General features: G+C 36.4%; 1 protein-coding gene across 3 annotated transcripts in view; it reads left to right on the top strand.

The window, feature by feature from the left end:
* The window catches only part of LOC145980558 (pyruvate dehydrogenase phosphatase regulatory subunit, mitochondrial), a 70,520-nt gene that overhangs the window by 48,365 nt on the left and 3,019 nt on the right, over window positions 1–19,136 (top strand). For 2 of the 3 annotated variants that reach the window (XM_083113581.1, XM_083113583.1), the window contains exons 13-16: window positions 4,072–4,161; window positions 5,781–5,960; window positions 10,185–10,385; window positions 15,515–15,741. In XM_083113581.1, the coding sequence (XP_082969707.1) occupies window positions 4,072–4,161; window positions 5,781–5,960; window positions 10,185–10,385; window positions 15,515–15,739 (696 nt within the window). In that variant the 3' untranslated portion in view covers window positions 15,740–15,741. Of the gene's footprint in view, window positions 1–4,071; window positions 4,162–5,780; window positions 5,961–10,184; window positions 10,386–15,514; window positions 15,742–17,531; window positions 17,771–19,136 lie in introns of those variants that run through there. The other variant, XM_083113584.1, reaches the window with a different exon arrangement.

The following is a 19,136-nucleotide window of genomic DNA, read 5'->3' as shown; positions in this document are numbered from 1 at the left end:
TCGTACAGGAATAAATGTAATATTCTGGTAATGACATAAATGTGCTATTAGAAGGGATATGTTTATTTTGTGTAGTAAATGCAGTTTTTAAATCAAATTTGGGATTATATTCACATTTTTTAAAACCAAAATGTCATTTTATACCTCTTTTTCACTGCTATAACAGCGAAATTTTATTTTATTTTTACCACTTTTGAACCCGAAATTGACTTCTTTTTGTACCGAAATTTTGCTTTTTTATTTATCAACTATATGTGCCTCTACTCATTATTAATAAACCTCTACATGGACACCCTGATTGGCTTTCAAGTCCATTTATGAATTCACTCCACGTGTTGCGGATCATATCCACGGTGATTGATGCCACAGCCTCCTCGATGCCAGACTTCATTTCCACCATGTCCATAACTTTCTTGCTGTAGACGATGTCCTTCATATAACCTCACATAAAGAAATTCAGGGCATCAGGAGATTTTGTTTCCCACAACCACAACACACACATTGCCTTTTTCTACATCATCGCCATATACATTGTTTTACTGAGTGTTGCCAAGTACATGGAAGAGATGTTCTTCATATTAATACTAACAACCTCCACTCCACTTACATGGAATGTTTTATTATGGATAACATTTATGGGTGAATAATATCTGGACACGCCGTATTACCATGCTATGAAATTGAACTAAGGACCTTGGGCATTGTGGCTAATTTGTGCAATCTGTATATGGTGTACCACAGTATCATTGCATGATGGGATAATTCCTCTAAGTTATTTTAATTATGTGGAAATACGAGGGTTATTTTTTAAGTAAGGTCCGTTTTGCAATAAAAACGAAGTAAGTAAATGTTTTTTCAAGAAACCATTTATTTTCTGAATTTATATACACTTCTCTATTTTTCTACATAATTTCCTTGGTGGTTTAAACATTTATCGTAACAAACTAAGAGTTTTTGGATACCCTCCTCATAGAACTCTGCCGCCTGTGATGATAGCCAGTTACTCACGGAAGCTGAGTTAATTGTTGTTCCTTGCGGCAAAAAGTTCACTAACAAAACACCTGCCTGTCCCAAAATGCAGTTGCCATGATGCTTCTCAAAGAATGCTGGGAACCTGCACATGGAATCATTCCCACGCTCACACGCAATTTCAAACGGTATTCACAAACAGACCTTGCATTTAGCGACTACTACCTCTTCTGGCATCTGAAGACCTTCCTGGGTGGCAAGTGTTTAGACACCGATGACGAACTGAAAATGACCGTGAATAACTGGCTATCATCACAGGTGGCAGAGTTCTATGAGGAGGGTATCCAAAAAGTCGTAGTTCGTTACGATAAATCTTTAAACCGGCAAGGAAAGAGAAGTGTATGTAAATTCAGAAAATAAATGGTTTCTTGAAAAACATTTACTTGCTTCGTTTGTATTACAAAACGGACCTTACTTAAAAAATAACCCTCGCATGTCGTGGGCAAGGATTTAGTCACTTGCTGCAATGTTGTTATGCTATCACAATTACAAGGGTTCATCAATATTCTCTGCCCCTGACACACGTCCAGTTCTTGGAGGAAAAAATATGTTTGTTGCATAGTCTATTTTAGTCAGAAACACCCACCAAGTTTCTTTGATCTCATGCTTTTTATTTTACATGTGACTGAAGTGTGACAGGTGTAAGCATTCCAAAGAAGATTGAGAAAACGGTTATTAGTGCAGTCATCAAATATTTGCTGAAAAAAACCTGTCACAAACGAACATTTATAATGACATAAGGAAGACAGTAGGAGAGTCTGTCCCCTAATATGACATGGTTAAAAAAACTCAAAAACTACCTGCGTGGGAAGTTTCAGCAGCGATTTCGAAGTGATTGATGCTGTAAACGTATGGTTTCAGTTGCAGTCGGAAGATTTCCCGGGCCGGAATTGAAGCCCTAGAGCACCGATTGATAAAGTGCATTGAAGTTGCAGGGTACTATGCTGGAAAATAAGAGCAGTGAAATGGCCCTGTGGCAAAGACTAGGTCAGGGGCAGAGCATGCTGATCAACCCTCATACATCTTGAATTTGGAAGGTTGTGTGTTCCAATCCATAACATTGAAGAAGTGGTTTGAAAACTTTTGTGGTTGGTAAAGCAAATAATTAAACTACTCTAAAATTGATGTAATGTGGCATCCGAGCTGTAAAATATTAAACTTCCATGTGACCTAGTAATTGAGTTTCCTGTTCCTTTGGTTTTTAACACTCAAGTATCTACAGGTTGGCAAATATTGTGTTTTTCAAAAGAAACAATTAAAGCATAGTGTTTTAATCAAGATCAAAACATGCTTTAAACAAATGAAACATTTTCCTTAGAAGAATAGCAGATAATGAATTTCTTAGAGCCTGTTCCACCATCTGTGCTTAACTTCTAAAGTCACACCTCATCATCCAAGGAAGAACCGTGTTTCTAGTTATAAAGTAAACACTCAACTGGCTTCTTAAAATCCCTATTTCAATTGTAAACCTCCCACGTGGATTGTTTGAGAAGGTTCAACTATTCCACTACTCTATCCACAATGAAGTGTTTTGTGTTTTCTTTCTTTGAAATATTAGATTTTATTGTAAATGCAACAAAATATATTGACATTAACAACAATGGACATTCAGTAAAAAAGACAGCAAAGTAAAGTGCTCCCCTGTGCTTTGAACCATGCCATAAAGGCATGTAGGGGGTGTGGAGTTAGGACCCCACACTTTCTTGATCACAGCTGAAGGTGGGAGTGATGTGATCAGCTCCATGCCCCTGGCTGCCTTTACCCCCCATACTTTCCTCCAGATACCCACTACGATGCTGGGTGGGTGCGAGAGCCACTTGAACAGATGGAAAATATCCCAGTTCTCACCTGCCGGAGATCGAACCCGGGTCTCTCGCATAGTAGGCAGATGCCCTAATGACTGAGCTACCGTAAAGGCAGCCAGGAGCATGGTGCTGATCACATCACCCCCACTTTCGGCCATGATCAAGAAAGTGGGGGGCCCTAACTCCACACCCCGTATAAATCTTCATGGCCTGGTGCAAAGCACAGGGGGGAGCACTTTACTTTTTACTTATCCTTCTCCTCCATATCGTGGTTCCTCGGACACCTTCACAAAGTGTCTACCTTGAGGAGAAAACTTCCTCTGTCGGTGCGACCTCGCAGCCCTTCAGGCAGCGCAATTTGGATTCTGACACAAGGAGAGGAAGTATTTTTTCTTCAAGGTAGATACTTTGTGAAGGTGTCCAAGGAACCACGATATAGAGGACAAGGATAAGTAAAAAGTAAATGGTGCTTTGCACCATTCCATGAAGATGCTACAAAACTCTTTCATTTATAAACTATTCAATTGTAGAAGTGTTTTCAACACTTGTAAAAAGAGCACATAGTCCTGTGTTCTAAATGTTTTAAACACTTGTTTTAAACATGTCAACCCTGCAGGAAAACATCCTAGAAAGACCACAGATGTATATAAAATTCAACTGTGTCTGGCTTCACCTTTTTAAATGCCACACAAGTCATTAAAATACACCTCGCTTCAGCAAATTCAATAGCTAATAAATTTTTACAATTATCATCACTGGCATGCCCAGGATTTTCGAAAGGGAGGGGTTATATATGTCTTTTTTAGCAGTCTGTCCTTAATTTTACATTTTATCCTGCCTTGGACGTTCTTCTTTTTTAGGAATCCTGGACTAAAGGGAAATCTTGGGCATGCCACTGATAATCATCATTCAATTGTTATATAATGCTGAATATAATGTGTTATAAGACATAAGCAATTTACTAAAGATATATCCGCAAAACTTACTTCTAAATGTTCTATTAATTTTGGTGGCCTCTGCCAAGTGTTCCCAAGTGGATGGTGGCAGAGGCCACCGAAATTAATAGAACATTTACAAGTAAGTTTTGTGGATATATCTTTAGTAGCTTGCTTACGTCTTATATTATCAACCGTGTTGTTTATTCCCCTCAACATGAATAATGTGTTAATTTCAGATTCTAAATAGTCAACCTGTTCAGTGTTTTTATTTATATATTTATTTTTTTATTTTTTTACAGGAATTGGATATTGGCTTGGCAAGTGGAATACGTACTATGAATATTACTCACACTGGGGAACTGGGCTATGTTCTGTACATTGCAAATGAGGTGTGTATTAGTACAGTGGTACTTACCAAAAATAGTCTGAAATGATATAGAGGTGTAAGGGTACCTTCCACATAGGCGCCCAAAAGTCAACCTCACTTCCACGTAGTGCACCCTGGACTAAAGTCTAACGAGGCTCTGGCGACTGGCACTATGGCCAGTATAATTTTGTGTGTGTTGTCCTGTTTTTTGTCTTTGTGTATGCTGAGTGCCAGTTTACAGCCTCAGCTTTTAACAGAAGTCAGAAACTTTTAAGATCTTTAGTTATGCAACGTTAGAGTTGTTATTTGTAATGGTAAGGGGCTGGGCCCCGTATAATGTGACGGGAGCAAAATAGCCTAAGTGCTGACGCTCCCAAAATTTTAAATTCAAATTCAAAATTCAAATTCTGAAATGATATACTAAGACAGTAGCATCATGGCAGGTTGTTTTGCTGGAAATAAATAAGGTTGTTTGACACTGTCAATTGTCTAGTTATGTAATACTTGAAATTTACTTGCATTATGCATTGTAGTTTCAAGGAACAATTCAGAATAAACAGATTCAGTTCATATCAATATTAGTTACCAAGTCATGAGTTGGCAACAGTTCATACATTCACAATTGGAATAGGGAACTACATGAAAGTTACATTGGAGATAATGGTAAGTAAATTTTGAGATACCAGTAAATTATGTTAGTATATAAATTTCAAGTAACTGGTAGAACTTTAATGATATATAGTTGAGACCGGATAGATTAATTGGTACTTAATCAGTATTGGCTGCTAAAGTTGCACTGTTTCCTCATTAAATTGCAGATAACCTTGCCAGTCCATTAATTTTTCAAAATTGTTTGATATTTAGTGTAAAATTTTGCCATTTTGTTACTGCTTAATGATTATAAAGATGACATTTATAAAGCCTTATGTTGTGAAATACAGGGTGTATCATAAGTATTAGCGCAAACTGACACAGTTGAAAGTACACGATAATAAAAGCAAAAAAGTCTCAGTAAACATGGGTCTGCAAAACAAGCCGTTTTTGAGATAATTGCGAATGTGTGGTTACAAGCCGCCACTGACTTTATTGTTTGTAAACGTCGTCCTAGTTGGTAAAATGCTAATAATGTTTGCGAATGTGTGGTTAGAAGCCGTCACTGATTGCATTTTGTAAACACCGAATTCTTTACTCCTTGCGTGTTCCGAGGTTTGCTCTTTGTTTACAAAACAGAACATTTCTGAGAGGTGCTGTTGTAATCAAACAGAATGGATACAATCAGTACACAGTCTAATCATACTGTGGGAGTCATGTCAGTTGTTCTGTACTGCATAGTGAAAATGGAGCCGTAGAGCAACAAAGAGTACATTTTACCAACTAGGACGAGTAAAAATAGTAAAACTGCATAGTTTTGCACTAAATAACAGGCTGTTTATAGAAATATCATATCAGTTAAATTATCGGCAATTTTACCAATACTGATAGAGCAACAATTAGTCTGCCTCATCCCTGAAAGAGTTGTTAAAGTATTTGAATGTGGTGCTATGTTGCATTTAGTAGTTTTAGTGCAGCTTTAGTTTAATGTGGTTGGTTTAAGTGAAAGCAGGAGTGAACTATATAAATCTCCAATTTTATTTTTTCCAGTTTGCTCTCCATGTGTATTCATTACTTGTTACAGTAGGTGAGAAATATGGCTTGAAGCACGCTGGCTATTATGCTATGAGAGCATTAAGGATAGAGAAATTCTATGCCTTCTGGGGCCAGGATCTCGATACGACAACTACACCCTTGGAATGTGGGAGAGCATTTAGAGTCAAATTTGGGGTGAGTATACCAGAGCTGAGATATAACCACTTGTTCTCAAATTGCAAAATTTATTTGTGCATGTTACCATTTGGGACAGAATGGTATTGAAGAGTTCAATATAAATATTGATGTGAAGAAAATAGAATTAATATTATGAGAAGTTGGTATCGATAAGTTTTTTAGATAGATGTTATCCAAATTACATGCATAAATAATACATAGAGAGACCCAAAAGAAACTGGAATCGTTCTCTGGTGGGCAGACCCATTGTAGTACATGCTTCCGCTGCTAGATGCCTCTTGTGTCAGTCTGCTGACCGACGTCGTCGAGTGAAATCGTGATGCCATGTAGTAATTTTTTTGTTATGCGCCTCTCGCTTGTTCGTTGATTTTTGTTTGAACAACTTACGGCTGTGAAATTCTGTTTTCTGTTAGGGATAATGGCAGGAGTAACAGTTGTAATGCTTAAAACAGCTTACAAGGAAGCTGCTCTGGGAAAAATACAAGCTTACAAGAGAGTTTCCCGCTTCAGGAATGGTGAATTGTCATTTCCAGACCAACCTCTTGCTCAGTGTGGCCATGTCCAATGTCAAGACAATGCTGATTTCTTTTGTTGGTGTAAACAGCATTGTTCACTCAGAATTCGTTCCTAACAGTCAAACTTAACCAGGCATTTTACCTACAAGTTCTGAAATGTTGACGTGGTGAAACAAAAATGCCTTGAGTTGCGGCAGAGTGGGGAGTTGTGGCTTCACCACAACAACATGCCAGCGCACAAAGCCTTGAGTGTGAAACAGATTTTAACCAAAAACAGTATGACCCAGCTTATCCACGTGATCTCGCTCCTCGCGACTTCTTTTTATTCCCCCGAATGAAAAAAGTCCTCGAAGGGAAGCATTTTGAGGACATGGAAGAGGTGAAGAAAATCAACGATGGAGGCATTAAAAGGCATCACTTTGCAAGAGTTTCAGGACTGCTTCGAAAAGTGGAAAACACGTTGGTGCATTACATCAAATGGATAGTTTTTTGAAGGAGATGAAATTTGTAATATCTAAAAATAAGTACACTTTTTATTACAAAATTCTCGTTCCTTTTGGGTTTATCCTCATATTAAATATTTTTCATTGTTCAGGTCAAGTTTACTCCCTGTCGACTGAGTGCATTGAGTATTCAACTCATAATCTCCCCACCAAAGCTCTGAGTTCGAGTTCTGACCAGGATATGTGTATTCCATAATATCATTTGTTTTTTTGTTTTTTTTATAATTTATCCTTATCTTCATGATCAACCTAAAGTAGAAACGATACATTACGTAATAAAATGAAGACAAGAAATCAATTTAACCTTTTGCATACAAATTATATTAGTCTGTAATGGGAAGCCATGTAGAAGTGGGTATGGTTGTGGAGAAATACTTCTGATAGAACATCATGGAATTTGTATCTTTTAACATTTTCCAGAGTTGATACCAGGGTGGATAAAAAAATCAGTTTTTATTTTTAAAAATAATTTTGATGATTTTTAAATCGGATTTTTTATTTAAAATATAGCACTTAAAATTGTAAAATTAAGTATGTTTTTGGAACGTTACGTATATGTATGTACGTATATGTATGTGTGTGTGTGTGTTTTTTTTTTACAGATTGGTAGATATATGAAGACCCAGGGGGAAAAACGATGAATGTCGATTTTTCGCCCATTTTGAGATCGCAGCGCCATCTGATAGCTCAGAAGCTGTACTATAAGAATGAGAACGGCCTTGGTTGGGAACCGGTGAGAAGTGCCTGAAAAACGCATTATTATTTTGGCATATATTGACGTATTTATGAATAGAAATACTTAGTTTTTCATTTCCTGGCAAATCGTCTCGAATGAACATTCATCGTTTTCCCCCTGGCCCTTCATATATATACTTCTGCTAAGCAGCCCTATACAATATTTTGAACAGTTTGATTAAAGCAAATAAATAATTACATGTAAATATACATTTTCCTGTTTCTGATACTGTGTGTGTGTGTATAAACCTACTATGGAAATGTTTGTTGACTGTGTTAATGAAACTATAATAATTTCAGTAACTTTTCTTCCAGTGAAAATATTTAATATTTGATTAAGATATTTCTTAAAGTCTCTGTATCTGATTTTAGGTGATTTCTTAATGATAGTTTACAAATATTAGCTGCCATGTTTATTTACAGGTTAATGATAAGTGCCATTCAATGATTACGAGATTAATGTACTTCACCAAAAGTGATTCTGATATCTAGAAATTCCTTGTGTACATTAGTCTGTAAATTATTTCTTTAAAGTGATTAAATCAGTGTTTTGTTTTAAAACAAGCATCTGATTTAATTCAAACCACCTTGGTTGGTACTGATGGCAATGTATTGCTATCATCCGATGCTAGTCATTATTCTTTTATCTCAATTTATTATGCCTAGTATTGTGTGAAATAAATTGATTCTGTGATTAAATGAGTTATTCTTTTATTATTTTAAACCAGAACTTTAGTAAATTGATGGGGCATTATTCAAGCATCGGTATTTGTGGGAATCAGTGTGTGTATCAGCCCATCCCTAGCAAAGACAGTTATAACATTGGTATAGACACCTCTAAATATTATGCAAGGAGATAAAGTAATTGATTTGAATGAAAAGTTGCCCTTTATAGTATTGTCACTTATAACTAGTATGGTAGAGCATGTTTATTGAAATTAATGTGCTTTGATCTACTGTCGGATTAAAAAGTATGAATTTCTTGAGTTTGGACTCCTATTAAAAATTAACCAGTAGACCTAAGTAAAAATGAGTCACATCAAAATTTAGCTTATTCAGTTCTGTGTTAAGCTATGATAACCATTTTTTTTTTAGTATGCCTTCAATTTTCTATTGTCGTGAGAACAAAAAAGTGATTTTTTTCTAAACGACCGCTCTCTTTGAAATTTTATAAATAAATATCTTGTGGTCGGATCACGATGAAATTTAAATACAGTGCAGGTAGAAAGGTTTGTTTTTTTTGTGTGTATTTAAAAAGTTTGGGAATTAAGAATTGTATTTTAAATCTTTCTACCTTCACTGTATTTAAATTTCATCACGATCGGACCACAAGTTTTTAATTTGCAGAATTTCAAAGAGAGTGGTCATTTGGAAAACACCATTAAACCGTCATTTTTTTTTTGTTCTCGTGATGAGAAAAAATTAAAGGCATACTCGAAAGAAAATTTTGTTACCTTAGCTTAACGTAGAATTGTATAATCTAAATTTTGATTAAGGCTGAGCCAATACCGATGTATCGGTATCAGCCGATACTGGGGGTATCAGTATCGGTAAGTATTGGTTGATATTTTTGCACTGATACTAGCCGATACCATTGTTTTTGAGTTGCTAGAGTCACGGACAAAACCAATTGTCTTTTTCCATTTCAAAATTTCGTTCTTTTCTAACTTACCTTTGGTATTAACTGTATTAATTAATTAATAGAACGAAAAAGAGAAAACAGTTTCGCTGTTAAAGGTAGTACTAGTTTCTCCATATTTATATACTACCGCGTCTCTCTTTTCGCAATTATGATAAAAAAAAGAAAAATAGTTGTGCATTTGTTAAATGAACTTGTGCTCAAGTTTCTTTTACTAAACTGTTAGTTTTAGACGTCATGTCCGGGGCTGGTAAATCACCAATTATTCTTGTGTTCACGGATGATTTAATGTTAGTTTTGGAAGAGTGATCCTTTAGTTTTAGAGGAGGTTGAAGAGGCATGATCTCATTTTTCAACATTGGGGGAGAGGAGGACGACGACCACATGATTGCCTTGCTCTTAGCTTCACTTAATATTTCTCTAATATTTGAAACATCTGATTGATTGTCACTTTAAAAAAAAATGTAAAGTTGAGATGCATCGATGCAACAGAGCATCGTTTGGTAGGTTAATTTATTCATTGCCCCTCGTCAGAAATGCATATGCATAAAATGTAATAATAATAATAATTCTACAGACACACACATATAATTTATATATATTTATAATATAACCTTTGTGTTTTTAAATTGGAATTATACAAGTATTGGTATCGGCATTGGTATCGGTGAGAGTATCAGCATCGATATTGGTTCAAAGTGGTATCGACTCAGGCCTAATTTTGATGTGTCTCGTTTTTACTGGTTAATTTTTAATTGGTGTCCAAACTTGAGTACCTATAATTTTTAATATCATGGTAGTCTTGAATGTTGTGAATACTTATTTGCAGAAAGACATAGATTTCATAGGCCGAGAGGCTCTTTTGAAGCAACGTGACGAAGGGGTGAAGCGAATGTACGTGCAACTCGTGATTCAGGACCATGATCACGAAGTGGACATCTGGCCGTGGGGAGGGGAGCCCATTTACAGAGATGGAAAGTACGTAGGCGTGATCACCACCACCGGATATGGGTTCACCTTAGGCAAACAAGTAAGTAGTAGCTAAGGGGTTATTTGATTAAACTCGTTAACTCACAATACAGTTAATACTGCATTACCGTATGATTCACAATTACATAGTGTAAAACCCATACATAAGGCACACAAAACTCAACCTCACTTTCACACCCCGATAACTGCAGCAGTGTTGCCCCAATCTGAGTGTACAATTTCCCTTTACAGGTGGCAAAATTTCCCTTTTTTGCCCAGTTTTCCCTTCATAACTTTATCACATAACAACAATAGTATTGATATGACTAATAATAATATAAAATATACAAGATATAACAATACGTAGTAGTAGTAATACTGTAATAATAATAGCAATAGTGCTTTTGTTGGTCCATGTTCGTACATATGAAAGATGTTAAACAAGTTCATCATATACTTGCTTAAACAGGGTGGCTACTCCTTGGGAATTCTACGTGAATTATTGGCTCCGGGAATTATGCTTGAATTCTTGTGAATTTTTCTCTTTAGACGTAAAAAATTGTATATTTTATTAATCCAAATCCCATTGAATTTATTCATATTTATAAATGCCCTAAGGCAAGTTTTTCACAGTTTAGGTTTTTTTTTATCTAGGAAGGAAATGAAATCTGCGTGGAAAATAAAAAAAAAGTCTTTAGTCTGTAAAATGGTAAATGTAAGCTCTGCAATTTAAATATACAGGGTGTCATTTTAGTGGCACCCATGGACCACAGAAACTTTTAAAGGACATCAAAACAAACAACTTTTCCCAGTGTCATTTTTCTCAGTGCGTGGTTTTGGCACTACAGTCGTTCAAAAAATCCCAATTTGCTGCCTGAATGCTGGCATCCCAACACAACATTTGATCGCATTTGTGATGTCATATCCTGTCGTGAAGCGGTGCGTGCCAGGGGTGTCAGGAACTCACATATTCTTTGGAAAGTGGCATAGCTACAACTACAAAGCTACAATTCCTATAACTACAGCTAACCACATTATGTACCATAAAACAAAGCAAGAAAACACGTTCAATAACCCAACGGAAAGTGAATCAACAATATGAAAAATGATAGAAACTGTATTCCAAATAAAGTGGCAATATCGGATTTTGTCTCTCAGCCTACATGTCAAATATTTGCAAATCTTATTCCCGAGTTGACATCTACAGTTGCGTCCATCTGATACTGGTTGTCTGTGACAAACTGAACAGTTGACAAAATAAGAATGAAATATCTCAATATTCCAAATGTAAGTAACATGTAATGTATATTCCAGTCATTATGAGACAAGGAACAAAAATGGTTGAAAATACAGGGATATAAGTAGTAGCAAAACAAGCTCTCCAACGACTATGTGTATCTATGCACCGGATACACATGTAATAGTTTGCAACTGTGAACATGGCAATGCATTCGCTGCTGATTCATCATTAGGTTCTTACTGTTGTTGCACGAGTCTTAGCTATAATGTGACAAGGTGAAGCTCCGATACTTCCGTTAACAGCACCTCAATACCACAACGCATGTATCAGGATGCAAACCTGTAGATATGAACCTTGCAACGAGATTTGCAAATATTTGACATGTAGCTGGGCATAAACAGCCACATGTAAGCTGTAAGTCCAATAAAATTTGTTGATGATGATGTGATGATATTTGACATGTAGGCTGAGACAAAATCCTATATGAGTGCTTTATTTCGTTTTTCTACCATTTTTCATATCGTTGGTTCATTTCCCCCTTCCTCTAGGATAACTGCTGGGATTCTGGTGCTGGTAGGTTGTGATACACTGGATGTTCGGTCTACTGGGCAAGTTCCTCGCTTCGTTTTACAGTTCATAATGTGATTTGTAGTCTGTCATTTTTCACAAATTTGTGTGTTCCTTGCAACACTGCCGTTTGCTATTTCACTGCATTAAATGACGTCACAGATCCGATCAAATGTTGTCTTGCCATCATTCAGGTTGAAAAACAGGCTTTTTTGAAGGACTAGCGTTGAAACGACGCACCAAGAAAAATGTTACTGAGAAAAGTTGTTTGTTTTGATGTCCTCTATACGTTTCTGTGGTCTGTGGGCACCATTAAAATGACACCCTGTATATACTGTTTAATTGAACTAGAATTTTTGGATTCATTGGGATCACAGAGAGCCTTCATATTGTTAATATATTTGTGTGGGGGGAGGGGGTGGCAGTAATATGTAAGATTGAAATAAAGAAATCATCTGCTTGTACTCTTGAAATTTTGTAAAGTTTGCCTTGAAAAGTGGGGATTTTACTTGAATTTTATCATGGTCCACCCTGTTATAGTCAGCCTTTTTGCTACCAGGCCAGATGTCCAGGTTTGAACCCTGGTCAAGCATGATTGTACAATTGTGTTTGTTCCATGATCCATTTCGTAAGTTCATTATCTTGGGCCTCCCTGATGGCATAGTAGTAGCATCATCGCCTTGTAATCAAGGGGTCTCGGGTTTGATACCTGCTGGAGGCACATAGTGTTTCGGATTTCACTTTAAACTATAGGTCCAGTCCTGATTAGCCTTACTGTGCATAAAGTGGAATTAAACACACCAACTCAATCAACTCATAAGTTCATTATTCATCCTCGTCGTCACTATTAACCGTAGATGTAGAAGAGAGACAAAATATAAATATGAACAGACAGTAGGTTAATGCTGAAACGAGCACAAATACGAAATGACAGATAAGATTTATAGATATGAAACTGGCATCTAGTATAACCTGAACAAATGTTGAGTCCGATGTCCTCAAATTTCCCTGAAGTTTTGATATTTTTCGTCGAAGTTTCCCCTAAAATTCTGTCCAAATTTCCCCTCTCAAAGGGAAACTTTCCTGCATGTGGCAACATTGAACTGCAGTCTTGGAGGCCAACAAGACCCTGGCACCTCCACCCACGGCCAGGATAATCCTCTGTGGGGTGTTGTTGTCCTTATTTGTGCTGAGTGCCCCTTTACAACCTCAGCTTTTAACTAGAGCATGGAGATTTTATTCTCGGAGAGAGTATAATTTTAGTTCTTGTTAGGGAATATTTGACTGTATTAGTTTTAAGAATTGAGTGATTTTATTTTCTGGTAAGGATCTTGTCCTCAGTTTTGTTTTTTTGTGTGATGGGCAAAAATAACCTATATACATAATAAGTAAAGATGGAACAATGTGAAATTTTGGCCAATGTTGACCAAATGATAGTGTACAATCAATGGCAAAGGTAATAGTAGGTGAAAAGCCCATCATTTTTCAAATTCTTTCTTTACATCTACATCCTGTGTTGTTTTAAGGGCATGATGGAAGAATTTCCACATGCCCGTCCTCTCTGTGGTGGCTAGAGCACTGTTGCCAACTTAGCTCTTTTTGAGCCAGATCTGGCTCTTTCGTGCACTCATTTGGCTGTGAACTGGGGCGCATGCCTCCCTCGCCCACTATGGGCACTGGCTCCAGCTTACATAGACCAATTTTTGCCATAAGTATACATTTTGTACGTGATATTTTTATATTTGCTTTTTCGCCTCACCCCCGTATACCTCCCCAACTACTTTTATTATAGTGTCTTGGCTGACGTGAAGAGGATGTAATATTGTTATCCGGGAATCCTGTATTTTTTATTTGATACGACCATCGGTGGATTATTGAAATGGGAAATGCTGCCGGATCTAGACGGTGAAATATTAATAATAAATTGCCATCACTTTAAAGCTAACGGTAATAACAGCAACCCCACCCCCAATCATTTGACACCTAAAATTACCCTACAAGGCACTTTATACAGTTTCATAAATCTAGTTCCTTGAAAATTTTTACTCCATTTATGGTGAAATTTAGCTGTTTTATGCACATCAGATTTGGCAACACTACCAGGATGGCCGTAGGAGGCAAGAAGAAATGCATTGAGCTTATGGAAGTATTATTTGATTTGTTGTCTTGGGAGTATCAAACTTCCGATGGCATAGAAAAAGATATCAACGGAAAGAGGACAGACTGTTGTAGTAATTGACAGGCGGAAATGTTAAAACTCCCATTTGATTAGACAATGTTAATATTATCAGTCCAAGTTGTCTTAATGTAGTTAAAGCAATAATTTTCCTAGCCATAACTTGAAGTTGATTCCCCATAAGGAATACGTGGGTTTCTGAAAATTCCTAGTCGTCATATTTTTCAAACATCATATCTAGCTTAATAATCAACTTTAAAAAACACTTTCACTTGCAACATGCAACTTGTGGAGAAATTCGGACTCTCTTCAACACCGGCATTTTTCTTCAGTAGCATTGACCATTTGGACGATATTGAAATAAATGTACAACTGGTGCAAAATTGTCACTCTTCTCCTTAAGGGATGGACTTCTGTCTGGAGATAGAGAGAGACAGACAGGAAGGAAGGAATAACCAAATGACCGACCTTTTAAAACCAGTAGAACTGAGAGAGTCTTTGTTGTTGGTCGGTCAGTATAGAATGAAAAGTTGCATTGAAAAAGGAGCAGGTGAAAATTCTTGAACATCCTACCCCCACTGCTTCCACACAGGAAATGATGTCTTAAACATGAAATTTTGGGTTTATTTATCGACAAAACTCTCTTGAAGTCTGAATTATCCTGTGAGTTATGCAAATCACGCAAAATTGATTAATTCTGCTGTAAATATTTGAGAAGTAAAAATCGACTCCGTTACACAGGAAAAAAACTTAATCCTTGATAATTGCTTGAATGTATTAGAAGGGAAATGTTTATTTTGTGTACTATGCGTACTTTTTAAAATCAATTAATGATTTTACTCATCATTTTAACACTAAAATGTCATTTTATGTGCCGCTTTTGTCCCAAAATGTGCCCAGTTTTTGCACCAAAATCTTGATCTTTTATTCAACATAAATATGTAGCTGTAGTGATCATCAAGAATGTGTGGGTCCTACCTCCACTGTTTCAATCACCCTGAAGCGTTGGAAACGAGGAAAAAAAGTTTCATTGAAAAAGGAGCAGGTGAAATTTTTTTTGGATATAAGCCAACAAGCAAGGTGACTAATGTAAAATATTTAATCTTTATGTCTGAGAAAGATGAAGGTTGTAAATAGTGTGTGCACTTTTGGTGATGCGTTAACAGTTTTATACACCTTTATTATTTGTTTTTTCTCATTTTCGTAGGTGTGCCTGGGCTTTGTGCAAAACTTGGATGAGGCGGGAATAGCTGAGACAGTGACAAATGAGTTTGTTCTGTCAGGAGACTATGAGGTCGACATTGCTGGACTAAAATATACTGCAAAAGTTAACCTTCACTCTCCAAATTTGCCCACAAAGTACCCAGAACTAGAAGGAGGACGATACATGGCTACAAGGAAAGATGCCGAACGAACTGTGATAATTTCTTGAGAGTGAGTAACAAGATATATGTATAATCAATTAATTAATAGAAAATTTGGTTGTCTGATCTTTTTTAATGTAGATATTTCATTCTTTCAGTGTTATTTTTCTTTAAACGAACAATACAGTGTGTGAGGGCAGAAATAGAATTATTAATCACTTATATGTTAGAAAGGTAAATGTTCTGTCAAGGGCATGGCCTAATTTACTCTTCTTGTCCAATTATTAAGCTGTAAGTAATGTCTAGACGTCAGATTTTAGGTTTTAACATTTTTTTTTCCTTTGCAGGTAAATAAGAAATAACTTGTTATGTCAGTGTTATATTATTAGTAGGGGCATGCATATTTCGTTTTTGACGAAAAGACGAAATGTGAATAAAAACATTCTAATGCTAATTTTTAATGTTTCTGAAAGGTGTGAGGTGCATTTTCCTACCCTGTTTTGCCACGAAATGATGCAAAATGAATTGCAAAATACGAAAAAGGTTCTTAAATACGAAATGTAGAGTTTATTTAACAACGCGATACTTTGTGAAGTTGAATTATCCTTAGAGTTATGGTATTCATGGAAAAATGATTAATTCTGCTGTAAATATTTGAGAAGCAAGAATGGACCCCTTTGTACAGGAATAATCTTAATACTCTGGTAACTACATAAACGTGCAATTAGAAGGGTTATGTTTATTTTGTGTAATAAGTGCAGTTTTTAAATCAAATTTTAGATTATGATCACAATTTGAAAATCAAAATGTCATTTTATATACTACTTGTGATCAGTTTTTTTCACCGCTATAACACCAAAATTTTATTTTATTTAGCACTTTTGAACCTGAAATTGACTCTTGTTTTTGTACCGAAATTGTGCTTTCTTATTTACTAAAAATATGTTCCTCTAATTATTAGTAGCATATACAACGTACAACCTCCAATAATGTAAACTACATAGAGTGAATGTAGGTTTATATACCTATAAACTATACCTAACAATGTCATCCGTGAGAACCTGTTGTGATTCCTGGAGAAAATAATCTAAGGTTGGAATTTATTTCAACCTTGCCCCTGCAGAAAACAGCTCCATGGGCTCTTAATAAGTGATTATGTGGGGGCAATCCTGGAGGTAAAGGTGAAGTATGGTTCTGTTCACATCCCCCCCAAATGCTGAGATTTGGAATGTGTGGTGCTCTACCTCCATAGCTCCCTGTGTGCCTTCATGGCACGGTGCGTGACCCTTACTTTACCATGTCACTTAAAGTCCTGAGTTGTTAGTGTTTTAAAATGTTAATATTTTCCAAGTCTCTTCCATTCTAGTGTACCCTCGCAAATAGACATTACTGGGACTCAGAAGTTGATGAAAAATCACATGTTTTTTTAAGCCTTGAAAACAATGCTAAACCTGTCCGTTTCCCTTGAGGTAGAACTGAAAATATTATTTGTATTTTGCATTTTTCCACCTTTTTTGGCTTTTACATCATTTTTAAGTATTTTTTGCTATCTTTATTGAATTTTGCTTTGTTTTTGAGGTTTATTTTCTTCTCCCCTGTTGTTTCGTGAATTTTAAATGCATTTGCTAGCATAATTTATGACATGGTCTTTTTAGCAAGTTCGCCATACGGTCAATGGAAATGCCAATATTATTTTTAACTGAAAGTTTGGCAAAGGATTAAATAATTAATTGTGGTACACTTAAATTGCTTAAGCTACTTTAAAATTCCCTTGCTGGCCACTATGATCATCTTTGGTTTTAGTCACAATATAAAAAAAAAATATAATCTGATGTATGCAAAACACAACTTTGTTTTCAGATGCTGACTGACTACTGTATCATGCAAGACGAACTCTGAAAGAAGGTGAATGACTTACACAGAAAAATCTGGAAGTAAAAATAAAGGAAACTACATTTGCACTTAATTCCTTTTTTCTCCTTTGACACCAAAAAATAGGTTTTGTCTAATTATTTGTAATTTATGAAAAAATCAAGCTTTCATTTTAAGAGCAAAAATTATTTTTAGGTCATTTTTTAACATTTTTTTAGGTCATCAACTTCCAAGCCCTATACATTACTCATGCCAGAAAATAAAATGACATCAAATGGAAGAAAAGACAACCCCTACACCCTTGTGGAAAAGACTTGCACATGGCTGAGATGCACTGATTAACAATCTTCCCCACAAATAATCTAGAAATACATATTAAATACAAGTTTGTTGCTGGGTGTATTATACACTGTGGGAGCCGGACATTTTGGTGCCAGGACATTTGGTGTCTTTCTCTTTATATCCTTTCACCTCTTACCTCTGTCATTTACTTTCACTTTTCAGTGACTATAAATACTGAATGTTAGTTACTTCCTCATCACTTCAAAAATGTGTTCTGTAGTGGATAGTTCTCATGGTGGAAAGAAACTAATCCATGATGGATTTTCGTATTTAGAAGAAAAGACCAGAAATGATAAAGTGTACCGGCAGTGCAAGGCCCTTGTCCACGCTGTGAACGGTGAAATTGTGAAATTTGTAAATGAACACACACATGCACCAGATGTTTGTGGACTAAACGCCGGATTACTATACACTGAAATGAAGACCAGTGCCAGGGAAACTCAAGAAAACAGTCTTCAACTTTTGGGGAGATTTTTGGAGTCTGCTGAACCTGAAGTGGCATCTCATCTGCCGCCTATTGACACGATGAAAAGAACACTATGCAGAAAAATGTATATATCGCCGAGTGCAGTCGGAAGGGTTGCAGATGAGATATGCAAAGGATGCAGCATTCTCACTTCAGTGCCGTATGATACCAGCTTTGGCGTTGGTACCTGAAATGGATGTAGCTCAAGCTTTTGAAGAATTTTGCAGCGAAGTATCAGATGATCTTCAACCAGTTCTGGATTACTTCAAAGACAACTACGTAGGATGTCTACAGTGAAGAGGTGGAATGCGTCAGCCGAAGTTCTCCGTCGAACTTTGGAATCACTACGGAGGTGTCCTAAATTGAGATGGAAAAACAAACAATGCTGTGGAGGGCTGGCATCGAGGATTCCAGTCGCATGTTTCCGCAGACAACGATTTGGCAGTTCCTGGAAGTCCTGCGTCGAGAAGTAGCTCTGAACGAAACTCGCTATGGACAAAATCAGTGGAAACATCGAGCGGCCAAGAACGAGATAAAAATAGTGTTGTGTTCGACTTGAAACACTGGTTGCTGCATATGATAGAACAGACATCGTTCGCTACCTACAAGGTGTTGCTCGTAACTTTGTCATGTAAAATTGCTTGTATGAAGGAACACAGTAAAGAGAGGTCAATTCAAAAGTACATTATTTTCTTTCTGTGTGCCAGTTATATGTTGCACCAAAATGTCCTAGACCCATACACTGTGACACCCCCACCCCTTGCAATAATCCAAAACTGATGTCA

Source organism: Lepisma saccharinum, chromosome 28, assembly GCF_977018435.1.
Source record: "Lepisma saccharinum chromosome 28, izLepSacc3.1, whole genome shotgun sequence".
NCBI lineage: Eukaryota > Metazoa > Arthropoda > Insecta > Zygentoma > Lepismatidae > Lepisma > Lepisma saccharinum.
The sequence above is the reverse complement of the archived record's forward strand: the minus strand, read 5'-3'. Positions and strand labels throughout refer to the sequence as shown.